The sequence below is a fragment of the Terrapene carolina genome, unplaced genomic scaffold (assembly GCF_002925995.2).
Source record: "Terrapene carolina triunguis isolate 2854851 unplaced genomic scaffold, T_m_triunguis-2.0 Scaffold238, whole genome shotgun sequence".
In the NCBI taxonomy this organism is placed as follows: domain Eukaryota; kingdom Metazoa; phylum Chordata; order Testudines; family Emydidae; genus Terrapene; species Terrapene triunguis.
The window spans coordinates 3,166,530-3,179,761 of record NW_020664589.1 but is presented as its reverse complement, the minus strand read 5'-3'; the positions used below and the strand labels follow the sequence as shown (position 1 = coordinate 3,179,761).

General features: G+C 43.2%; 2 protein-coding genes across 2 annotated transcripts in view; one reads left to right on the top strand and one right to left on the bottom strand.

Moving 5' to 3' along the window:
* Positions 1-13,232, top strand: part of ASTN2 (astrotactin 2) — a 572,108-nt gene that overhangs the window by 356,850 nt on the left and 202,026 nt on the right. The window lies entirely within an intron of this gene.
* Positions 7,840-12,187, bottom strand: TRIM32 (tripartite motif containing 32). Its single transcript, XM_024197847.2, has 2 exons — positions 12,076-12,187; positions 7,840-10,861 (listed from the first exon to the last, which is right to left on the bottom strand). Exon 2 carries the CDS (start codon positions 10,794-10,796, stop codon positions 8,853-8,855), a length of 1,944 nt encoding a protein of 647 aa, XP_024053615.1. The 5' UTR covers positions 10,797-10,861; positions 12,076-12,187; the 3' UTR covers positions 7,840-8,852.

The window sequence follows — 13,232 nt, the reverse complement described above, 5'->3', positions numbered from 1 at the left end:
AAAAATGGACCTGAAACCTGCCTAAGGGGTTGCTTCAAGGAAAGACGCTCTAAAATGCAAATTAGCATGGTTTTTAAACAATGAGGATGACGTGACTAGAAGGCTCCAACCCAGACAGTTCGACTGGATACCTTCTCAACTCAGAAACATCTCTGGCCTATCATTGCCTTCCGGCTAGCCAACTCACTTCCTAACTGCACCGGGAACACACATGCAGCACGTCATTGAACTATACGAAAGGGGCCCTTTTACTGTAATTTGGTAGCAGGTGAAATTGACGAAAGCGGGGAAAAAATCTCATGCTGACTGGAATGGCCCCAAAAATAATAAAATGGAAGTTGTAGCACATTTGCAGCTTCCTAACCAAAGTATCTTAATATTTTAATCAACTTCATAAATAAATCTGGAGGCCCCAGGAAGAGGTGCCCGCCTACAAAGTACACAATCTGTGTGTTTGCGCCCTAATTGAAAACATTGTCTCGAACATAAAACTGTGCCGCAGACAGTCCGATTTCTTGTAAATTGCTGGGCCAGACGCGGGCTAGTTGCCAACGTTGGAACTGTCTGAATAACCACGCTAGCAGGCAGCAAAAAGGAACGGTCACCGGAGCCCTGGAAGTGCGTAGGTGTTTGCATATGGATTTCTCCAGCCAAATGCAAGACACACTCATTTGTTTTTTTGGAGAGCCAACAGAAAGCTTGCCCCATTCGCTCCCAGTGCTCAGACACCGTGGTGACGAGCATGATACGAAAGCCGAGAAAAAGAGATTCCACTCTGCTGCATCTTCTCCCATTTGTGCTAGTGACAGAGGAGATGGTGTGTGCTCTGAGGTCGATGGACAGCTTGGTTTCTAAGTCCATTAACAAAAGGAGGGAACTACAGAGTTAATCTTCCCTCATTAAAAACAAACTCTGTACATTCAAGATGAACATCATGCTGGTGACAGGTATTGGATGGACAGGCCTGGAGACAAAACGGGCTGGATGAGGGCCAGTTTTCCCTACTCTGCCCCTATATAGCATGAGCAGCATCACCTTACACCACCTTAACCTTGCTCTGGATGGACCCCCTCAAAAGGCAAGAGAAGCATACGACCTCCTTAACCCCGCCACTGAGACTGCAAGCAAGAGAATCAGTTACGATAGTTTTAGGGGTACAGACACGTCATCCCTGGAAATTGAACTGACGCCACCCGGGAGCCTTCCTGTGATAAGGATTTTCAGTCACATAAAATATTTTGCTATAGAGAGAAAGAGAGAGGGGAATTTTTGAGTAAAGATTACAAATCAGGAGTTGCTTTTCCTTTAGATCTAAGGCAAATATTGGAAGTTTGCCTTCTTCCAATCTCCCCTCTGGAGAACGAGTTAGACTGTGGGCAAACAAAACAACCCCTCCTCCCATTTTATTTCATTTAAAATGATTAAAGGCCCTATTTCAGGGGCTCTTTGGCTATGGTTTCACGTTACCTAGCAACACTTTAACTCATCAAAGGGGGGATGTGGGCACTGATCCGAGGCTTTGAAATTGACCCAGCTGTTGATCCGTTTCACTGGAGCCTGCATCGGTTTTCTCCACCATTAGAGCCAGTGTTTAACGCTGACAGCACGTCATTAAGTTCACACTAATTCTGTGGACATCTTTATTTGGCAGCTTGTGCACACCTGCAGACTCCATGCCACCTCCTGTTGCTTTTAAGGCACTGTCACAAAAACATGTAGGAGGAAATAGAGGAATCCTTCCAAGAAGGGCTCTCCCAGTACAGCAAATGCACCTGCTACTGTCCAGTCCATTCTCTGCAAAATAATTGTAATAGATCTATTTGCTCTGCGCCTCCCTTCAGTCTGACTGAGTGGAGGGAGAAGGGCAGCTGTAAGAGGAAAAGGGAACAGTTGTTCAGCGAGCCAACTTTGACATCCCAGGAGGAACTTCAAAGAACTAAGCTTTGTATCTCCCTCACTTCCAGTGAGATAAACAGACCACAGACAATAAATGTGGATTTGAAAATGTCATTGGCCCAGCTGAAAACAGAGAGGGTATCAGCAGTACTGCAGAGGCTCTAATAGCATTAAGCACTTTAGTAGCACTCTTCCTAACAGCACTGTGCAGACCACAACTAAACCTTCCAACTTTCCCGTAAGGCAGGATTACCTCTGCTCTGCAGCTGGAGAGACTTGAGGCACAGGGGTTAGGTGACTTGCCCAAGGCCACGCAGCCAGTGTTAGATGAAACCTCAGATGTACCCAGTCCTAATACTCAGATCACTCTTCTCCCTCACAATGGAGATGGGAATTAAAAGATCATTACAGCCAGAGAAGAAGCTGCTGCTGAGGGGTCTAGAGTGGTATGGATGTGAGGGAAGCATCTGGAGAAGCGGAGGTTATGTTCTCATTATCAGACAGCATTAGTTCCACTTTTCCTTCCAATACTGGGTTCATTTTATTTTGCTCTTTTTACACCCCTCCTCCCCAAGTGGCACACACACAGAGTTCCCCTGCCTGAGCCAACATGGCCCAGTTATGTGCACAGCAAACCAAACATTGCAAACAGCTTCAGCACCTGGAATCAACGCACCCCGAGCTAATAAAGGAGAAGAACGGCCATACGGGGTCAGACCAATGGTCCATTAGCCCAGTATCCTGAGGGAATGAACAGAACAGGCAATCATCGAGTGATCCATCCCATTATCCCCTCCCAGCTTCCGGCAATCAAAGGGTATAGACACTACCAAGAACATGGGCTTGCATCCCTGACCACCTTGGCTAATAGCCATTGATGGACCCATTCCCCATGAACTTAGCAAATTCTTTTTTGATCCCTGTTATAATTTTGGCTCTCACAACATCCCCTGGCAACAAGTTGCACAGGTTGACTATGCACTGTGTGAAATGCTTCCTTTTGTTTGTTTTAAACCTGCTGCCTATTCATTTCATTGGGTGACGTCTGGTTCTTGTGTTATGTGAAGGGCTAAATAACACTTCCTTATTCACTTTCTCCACACTGGTCATGATTTTATAGATCTCTATAATATTCCCTCTTACTCATCTCTTTTCCATGCTGAAAAATCCCAGTCTTTTTAATCTCTCCTCATATGGAAGCCGTTCCATACCTTTTCCAATTCTGATATATCTTTTTTGAGAAGGGGTGATCAGATCTGCATGCAGTATTCAAGCTGTGGGCGTACCATGGATTTATATAGCAGCATTATGATATTTTCTGTCTTATCTATCCCTTTCCTAATGGTTCCTAACATTCTGTTTGCTTTTTTGACTGCTGCTGCAGATTGGGCAGATGTTTTTAGAGAACTCTCCACAATGACTCCAAGATCTTTTTCTTGAATGGTAACAGCTAATTTAGACCACATCATTTTGTACTTATAGTTGGGATGTTTTCCAATGTGCATTACTTCGCATTGATCAACGTTGAATTTCATCTGCCATTTTGTTGCCCAGTCACCCTGACTGTGGTGTGTTTCTTTGGCATTTTTCCCTGTACAAGGATGTTAAATGTAATTATATTATGGTCACAGTCCAGCTATATTCACCTCTTGACTCCATTGAGGATTAAATCAAGAATTGCCTCTCCCCTTGTGGGTTCCAGGACAAGCTGCTCCAAGAAGCCATCTTTTATGGTGTCTAGAAACTTTATCCCTGCATTCTTTCCTGAGATGACATATAGCTAGTCAATATGAGGATAGTTGAAATCCCCCATTATTATTGTGTCAAGTATCAGAGGGTACTTATATACGCCATCATGTGCCAGCAATGCCCCTCTGCTATGTACATCGGCCAAACTGGACAGTCCCTAGGTAAAAGGATAAATGGACACAAGTCAGATATTAGGAATGGCAATATACAAAAACCTGTAGGAGAACACTTCAACCTCCCTGGACACACAATAGCAGATTTAAAGGTAGCCATCCTGCAGCAAAAAAACTTCAGGACCAGACTTTAAAGAGAAACTGCTGAGCTTCAGTTCATTTGCAAATTTGACACCATCAGCTCAGGATTAGACGACTGTGAATGGTTAGCCAACTACAAAAGCAGTTTCTCCTCCCTTGGTGTTCACACCTCAACTGCTAAAAGAGAGCCTCATCCTCCCTGATTGAACTAACCTCGTTATCTCTAGACTGATTCTTGCCTGCATATTTATACCTGCCTCTGGAAATTTCCATTACATGCGTCTGATGAAGTGGGTATTCACTCACGAAAGCTTATGCTCCAATACATCTGTTAGTCTATAAGGTGCCACAGGACTCTTTGTTGCATTATTATTGTGTTTTCTACCTGTATAGCCTCTCTAATCTCCCGGAACACTTCACAACTGCAGTCACCATCCTGATCAGGTGGTCGGTAGCATATTCCTACTGCTATACTCTTATTGGTCAAGCATGGAATTTCTATCCATAGAGATTCTATGGTACAATTGGATTCATTTAAGATTTTTACTTTATTTGACTCTCTGCTTTCTTGTACCTAGAGTGCCACTCCCTCACCAGCACAACCTACTCTGTCATTCCTATTGTCCCATTGATTATCCTCATTCCACCAAGTTTCTGATATGCTGATTATATCGATATCCTAATGTAATGTCATGCCCTCTAGTTCACCCATTTTAGTATTTAGGCAATTGGGATATAATACTTTCCCCTATATCTGCTTTTATTGTCTGGTCACAATCTAAGCCTATAGAATTTTATAGCACTTTGAAATCTATTTCTACCAACAAGCACTATATTAAATGTATAACTCTTTACAGCATGCAGTTTCTGTCCTGATACATGTTTTAAAGGCACTGATTTAACATATTCTTCAGTCTTAAAAAATCTAGCCAGTTGCTGTGAAATTTTGTTTAGACTAAACTGCATATGCTGTGACTCAGTCTGCTAAATGACCTTATGCCCTGCTCATTGTAATCCAAATGTGCCAGGCAAGTACAGTAATTAGTTGTGCAAAATGAAATAACTTTAAAGCCTCACATTGGCTAATGACCCAGAAAAATCACTTAAACTATACAATGCAGAGAACCTAAAAGTGCCGATGTTTATTTTTAACTTTTATAACCCTGCCCTCTTTGGTTACAAAATAAAAGTTTATTTTTAAAAATAACCGCCCAGCCTCAAACGTCACATGCCAATTTTTAATCCAGAACGAATGCTTACAGTGAAATTATAACTGCCGTGAGAAATCACCGCTTTTCATGAAACAGTTGATCAGTGCTAAGTCTAGCAGGGTCAATATGACTATCGTTCTTCAAAGTTCTTTATATTTTATAAACCAGCAACTGCTTACAGCACGGTCTCACATCATAGGAAAAGAGTCTGGGTAACATAAACTGAGCTGGTAACAAGGAAATCAGAGGATGTGTGTCCACTGATGAGATATTGTCCTCTAAACTGAAATGGCAATTGCTTAGCTCTCTTGTGGCTTCCCCCAAATGAGATTTTCTTAAAAAGAATACTCATAGCACCTATCAGATTATCCCAATTCAACCCATAACAACTAGCTGAACCTCACGCCACTCCGGAGTAATATAAGCAATACTAGCCCAATTTTGCAGATGAATAAATTGAAGCAGGCAGTGGCTAAATGAATCAGTGGCAAATCTAGGATTATAATCCAGGATTCCTGGCTCTAACCACTTGACGCACTTTCAACTATTTTTATTTGTTGCACTACGGAGGTGTGGGGGTTGTTTGCCTTTAAAGCATCAGGTACGACACACATCATGAAGATAGGGGCCTTGAGGGCCTATTGATCTGAGCATGTCTGAGAAATCCTAGTATTTATGTTTGTAAAGTGGGGAAAGAAGTGAGAGATACTTATTGTAGGCCTGCCAGAGCGTGGATTTATTCTCCACATCCTGACAGCATGAGAAGAGGTATCTTGCAGTTAATATGTTAGCAAATCTAATTCTGGATGGCCTTGGAAACCAGTCTGCCACCAAAGAGAACACAAGGAGAAATGTTTTAAATAACGAGATGAGCCATTTGTAATGCACTTTTAATTGGATCAATTTCCTCTTTATTACACAACCTTTAAAAATCAAACATACTCATTATCAGACATGTTCCATCTCCAGGTGAAAAGCAGAAGCTAAACTATTTCATCATAATCTTTAATTACTCCATTTCATCTCCTTTGGAGCTGATCACAACGGTGGCAAAAAGCAAAACACCACTGCAAAAGATGCAGAACTGAGAAACTAATTTACAGCCAATTCCGCTTTGCCAGCTGAAGCATGTACTCTAGCTGGGGACAGCCATTCCTCTTCTCTTCCCCCTGTCTGCCTGAAAAAAAACCACGAGAACAGTATAGCAGCTACAGGCTAAACACACACACGGGCCCCAATCCCCTCTCTACCTTACTCTACAAGTGCATCACAGAATAGCGTCTCCTTTTCTTGGAATCTGTAATACAGGATGGAAGAGATGATGAACTTAATTTAAACTGTGGCTACCAGGAAAAACCTAGGCAACCAACTGCTCAGTCAGCAGAATGGGCCTGGTTTTAAGTCCACTTAATGTATCCATTTGGCCTCTAGGAAATATTCTCTCCCGAGTTTGATGTAGATGCTCATTAGGAAAGGTAATATTGCTTCATTTATTCAGTTCTATGAAAGCTGCCTGCAGAAAGTAGCTCTTAGGAACAGGTGAGATTTTTAAACATGAACGATCAGTACAACAGGAACTGCCATCAATGTAATGTTTATAAAACAGCTTGGGTGGCAACCCAGTAATTATCCAAACGAAGTCCAAATACAAGTAGATCTATCCAAACAACATGCACACCAGAGTGCAAGTTACTTTCCAGATTGCTGCTACACACCATAGGCAAACTTTGCCAGAAGACAGCTGTGTGTGTAAACTCATGTTTGTATCTACAGCAAATCAACACAACACAGCTCATATGGTAAGCGCTGAATTTTTAAATTCCCTTCAGAAGCCACAGTGTCTTCCCCTCTACAGATCCACTGCTTCCCTCTGTACCTGCTCCCTTCTCTCCAGAATTCTCCTAGGTCATCACTTTCTAATACAGTAATACCCAATTGCCCTGATCAGCATTGTACTCCCTGTGCCAGGCACTGTACAAACAACTGCCAAGATGGGTCTGGAGTAGTTAGGGCTAATGGTCTGGCCCTGCTCAGTTCTTTGGCAATATCAGGGAATCCACAAATCAAGATGGTTCTGCTTTCACCGCTTGAACTGGAAGCACTGTTACAGTCACACAGCTGGCTAGAGGGGCACAAACAGCAGCAGCTGCTCTCAGGAAGTGGGTTTTTTTTACTGCTGCTTAGCTAAGAAGGGACAGACAGCTTGTGGGAATTTAAAAACTCACCTGTTACAGACACATTGTAGCACAGACTTGATACTACAGCAAATACAGTTCGAAAATGCTGGACACGACAGCAACTATAGAGCCAGTTTTTTACGTGGTCTATTGTGCCCCCAAATTTGCAACTACATTGTTGATGGTAACAAATAGTAATTACACTGCAGTGTAACCATGATCTTTGGCAGATTAACAGTCTACAACTGTGTCCTATTTAAATGTTTCTTTTCTTCAATAAACCATTTTAGAGGAGCAACACCACACTGAGATATGTGTTTATCAGCCAGGATAGGCACACTGTGGGGGTGTTAACTCACACAGCTGCAGTTTTGTGCTCCATCTGCCCCAAAGCTGAGATGAACATGCATCCTGGTGTCCGCTGGAGCCATAAAAAAGGGCCAGACAATGTCTCTAGGAATGTAGCTTTTTGCTGTGCATGGAGAAAGATGCAAACCACCAGAGCAAGAGCTTCCAAGTAATAAAATAAGATTCCCTCCTCCCCCCCTCCCCTTTTTTCCCTATCTCATGAACAAGTAGCTTTCACATACAAAGTGCAGACTAGTGGAAACCTATCAGTAAATGCAATGGTCTGGAATGCAGAATATTGAAGTGTGCAGATGAACATACCATTTGTCACATTTGATCTTGTTTACTTCAATTTCTCTCTCCCCTGGCAAAGCTTTAAATACCAAACATACCCTTCAAAGACAGGTTCCAAGCCAGATTTAATAGTAAAACAACTGTGAATACTGACAGACTGAAATTAATTCTGTTAAATAGGCTCTCCTGTCAATTCCCCCCTCCCACTCTACTTTTCTCATGCTAATCAAACTGTAATGAAATTCTCTTTGCCATCAGAGGGCAGTTCTCTGGCTCGATCGGTCTTCCATGATTGCACTGTACCCACTTCACATTGAAGAGACTGGTGGACCAAGTGGGGTTCACCAGTGGCACCATGAAGATAATCTCCTAATTACTAGAAACAGGGAGGACCACAGCCTTGCCCTTTAGTTTTATGCAAGCTGCACCTTTGTGCAGTTTAGGGAGGCTCCGTTGTCGTATGCAGCTACAGCGCTGCAATCAGAAATAGCTTTCTGTGGTTGTCTGTGAAGAATTGCTACTGAGATCCTTGTGAGAACTGTGGTGGGAAGAAGACCGCCTCACGGGTCTTCTAAAGAAAGGTCATATAGAAGAGTCAGTTACTATTTATGGCACAAAGCAGCATGCAGTGGTTGAAGCTGGGAGTATGAGCTACGGCACAAGGCAGTAAGATGTAGGGAGAGATCAGTCACTTAACCCACAACCAGTACTCCATAAGTATCCTTTGCTCCATGGAGGTGGTGGGGTGGTGGTTGGTTTTTAAAATTATACAAATAAAAAGGCTATTTTGTTTCTAAACACAAAATAGTGACACAGCTCGGATTAGGACATAATCTACCTGAAAGTGCAGCACTAACTTCTGTCAAATTATGATACGGCGGGGAGAACCTATGAGAAGAGCAGCTTTATCCAGTGAAACACCCTTAAGGTGTGGAATACCTCCTCAAATGGTAACTGTAGATCTTAATGCAATGATCCCAACAGTCCAGCACTAGCAGCTGCCCTTTAGGTGTAATGGCTATGCCAACAGGGCAGGTGAGGCCTTCCCTGATTAAGATATTGTAGCCACCTCCTTTAGGAAAATGCAGGATTTCTTTACGGCTGCTGTCTGCAACAATCAGGTCTCCCCTAGAATCCACGCACATCCCAGCGATGCACCTGAAATCCTCATTCTCTGAGAAGAAGTGGCTGATCTGGCGGCCTAAGTTCCCATCTGGACCTACAGAGCCAATTGAAAAGCCCCCCTCGAGGTGGTGCTCATGCTGGCGGTTCTCCAGGTTGAGTCCCAGCCCCTGAGTGAAGTATACAGTCCCTTCAGAATCACAAGTGACAAACTTTGGGCGCACAGCACTACATAAGCAACTGTACTTAACTACCCCAACACCACGGTCCACTGTGAAACACCAGAGCTTTCCTCCTTCCACATCGGTCACTACGAACTGCCCTGAAGGCAGAGCTGTGATGCCCCAGGGCTTGCTAAGCTGGCTCCTGTGACATGCAACGCAGTGTCCATCCATGGTATACACCTTTAGTGAGTTATCATAGCTGTCAGTCACTCCTATCAGGCCATGGCAGTTCATGGTGACAGATAGGGGAGTCAAATTGGGTAGATCTGCTCCAAGGAAACTCAGCACAAAGCTATCAATGCCACTAGGGCTCCGCCGGATCTCCTTCAGAAAACCCTTGCGGGTAAATACCTGGATTCGGAAATTGCCACGATCTGCCACAAGCACCTCTCCCTGTACGGTGACATGTACGCTGACAGGAAGATTGAACATCCCTGGCATGCTGCCTTTGGAGCCCATCTTCTTGAGGAAGTGACATTGCTGGATGCTAGTGGCTGTTTCAGGCATCCTTGGTTTGGCAGGTGAGGAATTTGGTGTCAAACCAGTCTCTTCTTGCACCACATCAGTCTCCCTAAATGTAGCCGATGAGGATGCAGCAGTCTCCATCAGAGATTCCTCCATGTTGACTGTCCGAGGTTTCTTCGCCACCTGCCCAATCTGCAGTGGCCCCACGTGGCCCACCTTGAGGAGCTCCACCTCTTGCAGAGTCAGCTCTCTTGGTAGGTTGTTCGTCAGTTCTGGCTCTTCCTCATCTGCTGCCTCCTCCAAGAGAGCTATATCTCCCTGCTTAATCTTGGCAAGGAAATAGTCACATCGGGATACGATCTGCACCTCTGCTATGTTCAGCAGATAAGCCTGTTCCTCCATTACCTGGTTATTTACTTTCTCCACTTCAGACAAAGAGTTTGTGAAGAACTTCCGTGACCTTGCCAGTTCTTCCTGGATCTTGCGCTCTTCCTTGCTGTAATCCTGAAGAACTGCTTTGTATCTGGATTGCACATCTTTGGAGACCCCTTCCAGAGATGCTTTTCTTTTCTGCAGATCCCCCATGAGCTCCCGAAGTCTGCCAAGCTTTACCCCAAATTCCCTCCTCCGTTCATCAGCAGCCTCTTTGATGGCAACAACACCATGTCCTTGCTGCTGATGTTCCATTTCCTTGCACGGGTCACACAAAACCAAATTACAGCTCTTGCAGAAGTGCCTGGGTAACCTTCTCCCGCAAACTTTGCACATGAAAAGGCCCACAGCTTCACTCAGTCCTGTGGTATCTATGATCTTCAGCACCGTGAGATTATCGGTCAGTTGAGCCAAGTTTGTGATCCGAGTGATCTTGCTGCAGAAGGGGCAGCGTATCCCATTGATGCTGTTTGCCAGGAGTTTCTCCAAGCACTGCTTGCAGATGGTGTGCCCACAGTGTAAGAGTTTGGGCCTCAGCTGGTCCTCAGTAAAGGACTCCATGCAAATGGGGCACTCCAGAACTTCCCGAAGTGCATCCGAGTTCAGGTGAGAGGCAGCGGCCATGGCTTTCAAAGGTAGATTCAATTAGTGTAAAACTTGTACTCACATTTATTCCAAGTGCTTTGATCCTGTTCAGAAAGAAAAGAGAAAAGTGATTTATTTCCTTACCACCTCCGGCTATATATACACATGCAATTTATTTCTGATTTATCAACCATCTCTGGTGAATAAGCAATCCACTTGGCTCTTCCACATTCTGAAGGGGCAGATTAATTTCAGCTAATCTCACAGTGGGCAAGTTCTAACACTAACTTGCAGTTTCTGGTACACTGAATGATTCACTTACATGATTTATAAGTAAAACTGAAAAGTCTAATGGCAGCAATAAGGAAACCCAATAGATATTGATGACTAAATCATCTGCTCATGATACCCAACTACCACTGCCATGCCTCTGAGTTTACACAATTTATGGATACACAGGGATAGTAAATCAAGCATTCAAATATTGCAGATCAAAAGGGGGACCAGATGGTGCAGTGCCTTAGGACATTAGTATATTACCTCTGGAGACCGGGATTCAGATGTGACCTCAGACGTGAGTGAAATGAATGTGGTTGTTCTGATCTAACTTCCTGGATGTTAATCAACCAAAATGATAAATTTCCAACATCCCGTCCATTTGTCAGACAGATAAATTAGAGTGAAAGAGATTTGTCAGTTTCTGCTGGTTTTTTTGTGCATTTTTTAAACATGCAATCATTCACAGCTAAGATTTAATCCAGTATATTGTATTAACCTCTTCAGTGTTGCATCCCCCTCCCCCCCTCCGAAACAAAATACACCTTTGATGTACCAAAATCCCAGTGGGCACTGGCACTGAAGAGATTAATAATTAGACATTCCCATTCATTTGTAAAAACTACTTGAATTCAATTGCTCATTATTAGTTCTGGAGTTTAGCTTTAAAATGTTTCACTTTCTAGATTTAATAATCTTGCAGCATCCATCTTGCTCTTACATTTTGCTTCAATCTAATAATACCATTATTGCCAACCTCCCTTATCCAGGGTTTTCTGTATCCTTCAGCATCCTCACATTATTCCTCAATACTGAATTAAAGAATCTCAGCAGTTCTCTCACTAAAGCAGGCATCCACTCAAAAAGAACACAACAGAGTTCACATCATTAAATCATTATTCAGTGGACTTGGTTTCCATCCCTTTACTATTGCAAGGCCTGGCCATTAAAAGAAAGGGGAGCAAAAAAATCCCTATTCTTTTTTTGGTCCCTAACATGAAGAGAGAGCAAGCTGAGAGACCTGTACAGAAAAGTAACATACCCATTGTGCTCTGAATCACGGCTGCCTGCACATAGCACTCTCTCGCTTCCCTGCTGAGCTTGCCTGCTTCAACCTTGGGAGCATTTGAGACAGAAGGATTTTGTATACTTCAGTAGACCATTTGCTCAAAGGAAGGGAGCAGACAACTGCTGTGGAGGAAAGTGCTTTGTGCTCGTAGAGAGAGAAAGTGTGCATTAGTTTATTAGTAGGTTTCAACCAGGGCCCTGTTTGTTATTCTTTGGAGCCCTCATTTTCAGGGATTGATTCAGTGGTGTAGAGGAATTACAGTTATTTACCAAGTGAGGATCTGATCCTTTACTCCCAGGATTGGCAGTGTTATGGATGTAATACTCAGAACTCCTGGAGAATTACGGCTTCATAGTGTTTAAGGCCAGAAGGGACCACTGGGTCATCTAGTCTGACCTGTATATCACAAGCCATTACACTTCCTACTTACCCTATAGCCCAATAACTTGGGTTAGACTAAAGCATTTCAGTCCCCAGAAACTAAGCTGTGTTATCCAGCAGCTCCTACTGCTAGCACTGAAATAGAAGATTTGTCTTTATCCTTAGCATACATAGAAGCTGTGGGCACAGAAAGCATTGCTCAAGAGCCAGGACATTGCCATGTAGGCCAGAAATGTTCCTCAAAGTAGTGAAAAGCAATATTTAAGAATGATAAATCCATAGTGTAAGACCTACTATCTATATGTATTCTCTTTAGGAATATACTGGAAGGCTTTGCTTTGGAGGGATAAGGCTAGGTGAAGATGCCAGGTGATTGGAGTGGGGAGGAATCCCAATTTAGATAAAAGGTTGCTGACCACCTTTTAAAAAACAAAATAGAAGAACCAATTAGGAACCGACTGCTATTAATTTTGAAGCGGGTCAGATATTTAGCAAGCTGACCTAAACAATGTCATTTTAATAAAAAAAATATATAAATCACAAAAACACCTGTTTATGAGAATGATACTGTGGGTCTCACTGAAGTAAAACAATTCAGTGATTGCTGTAATTGCATCCTTAACTTGCATGAGGGCAACATGTAGCAGAGGTTTCCAGCTAACAGATGCTCTTGTGCATCATAGTTCAGGCAGTTCATTAAGCACAAGGGGTTAAAATTAGAGAAAGCCTTAAGTGAGGGTCAAGTTAGA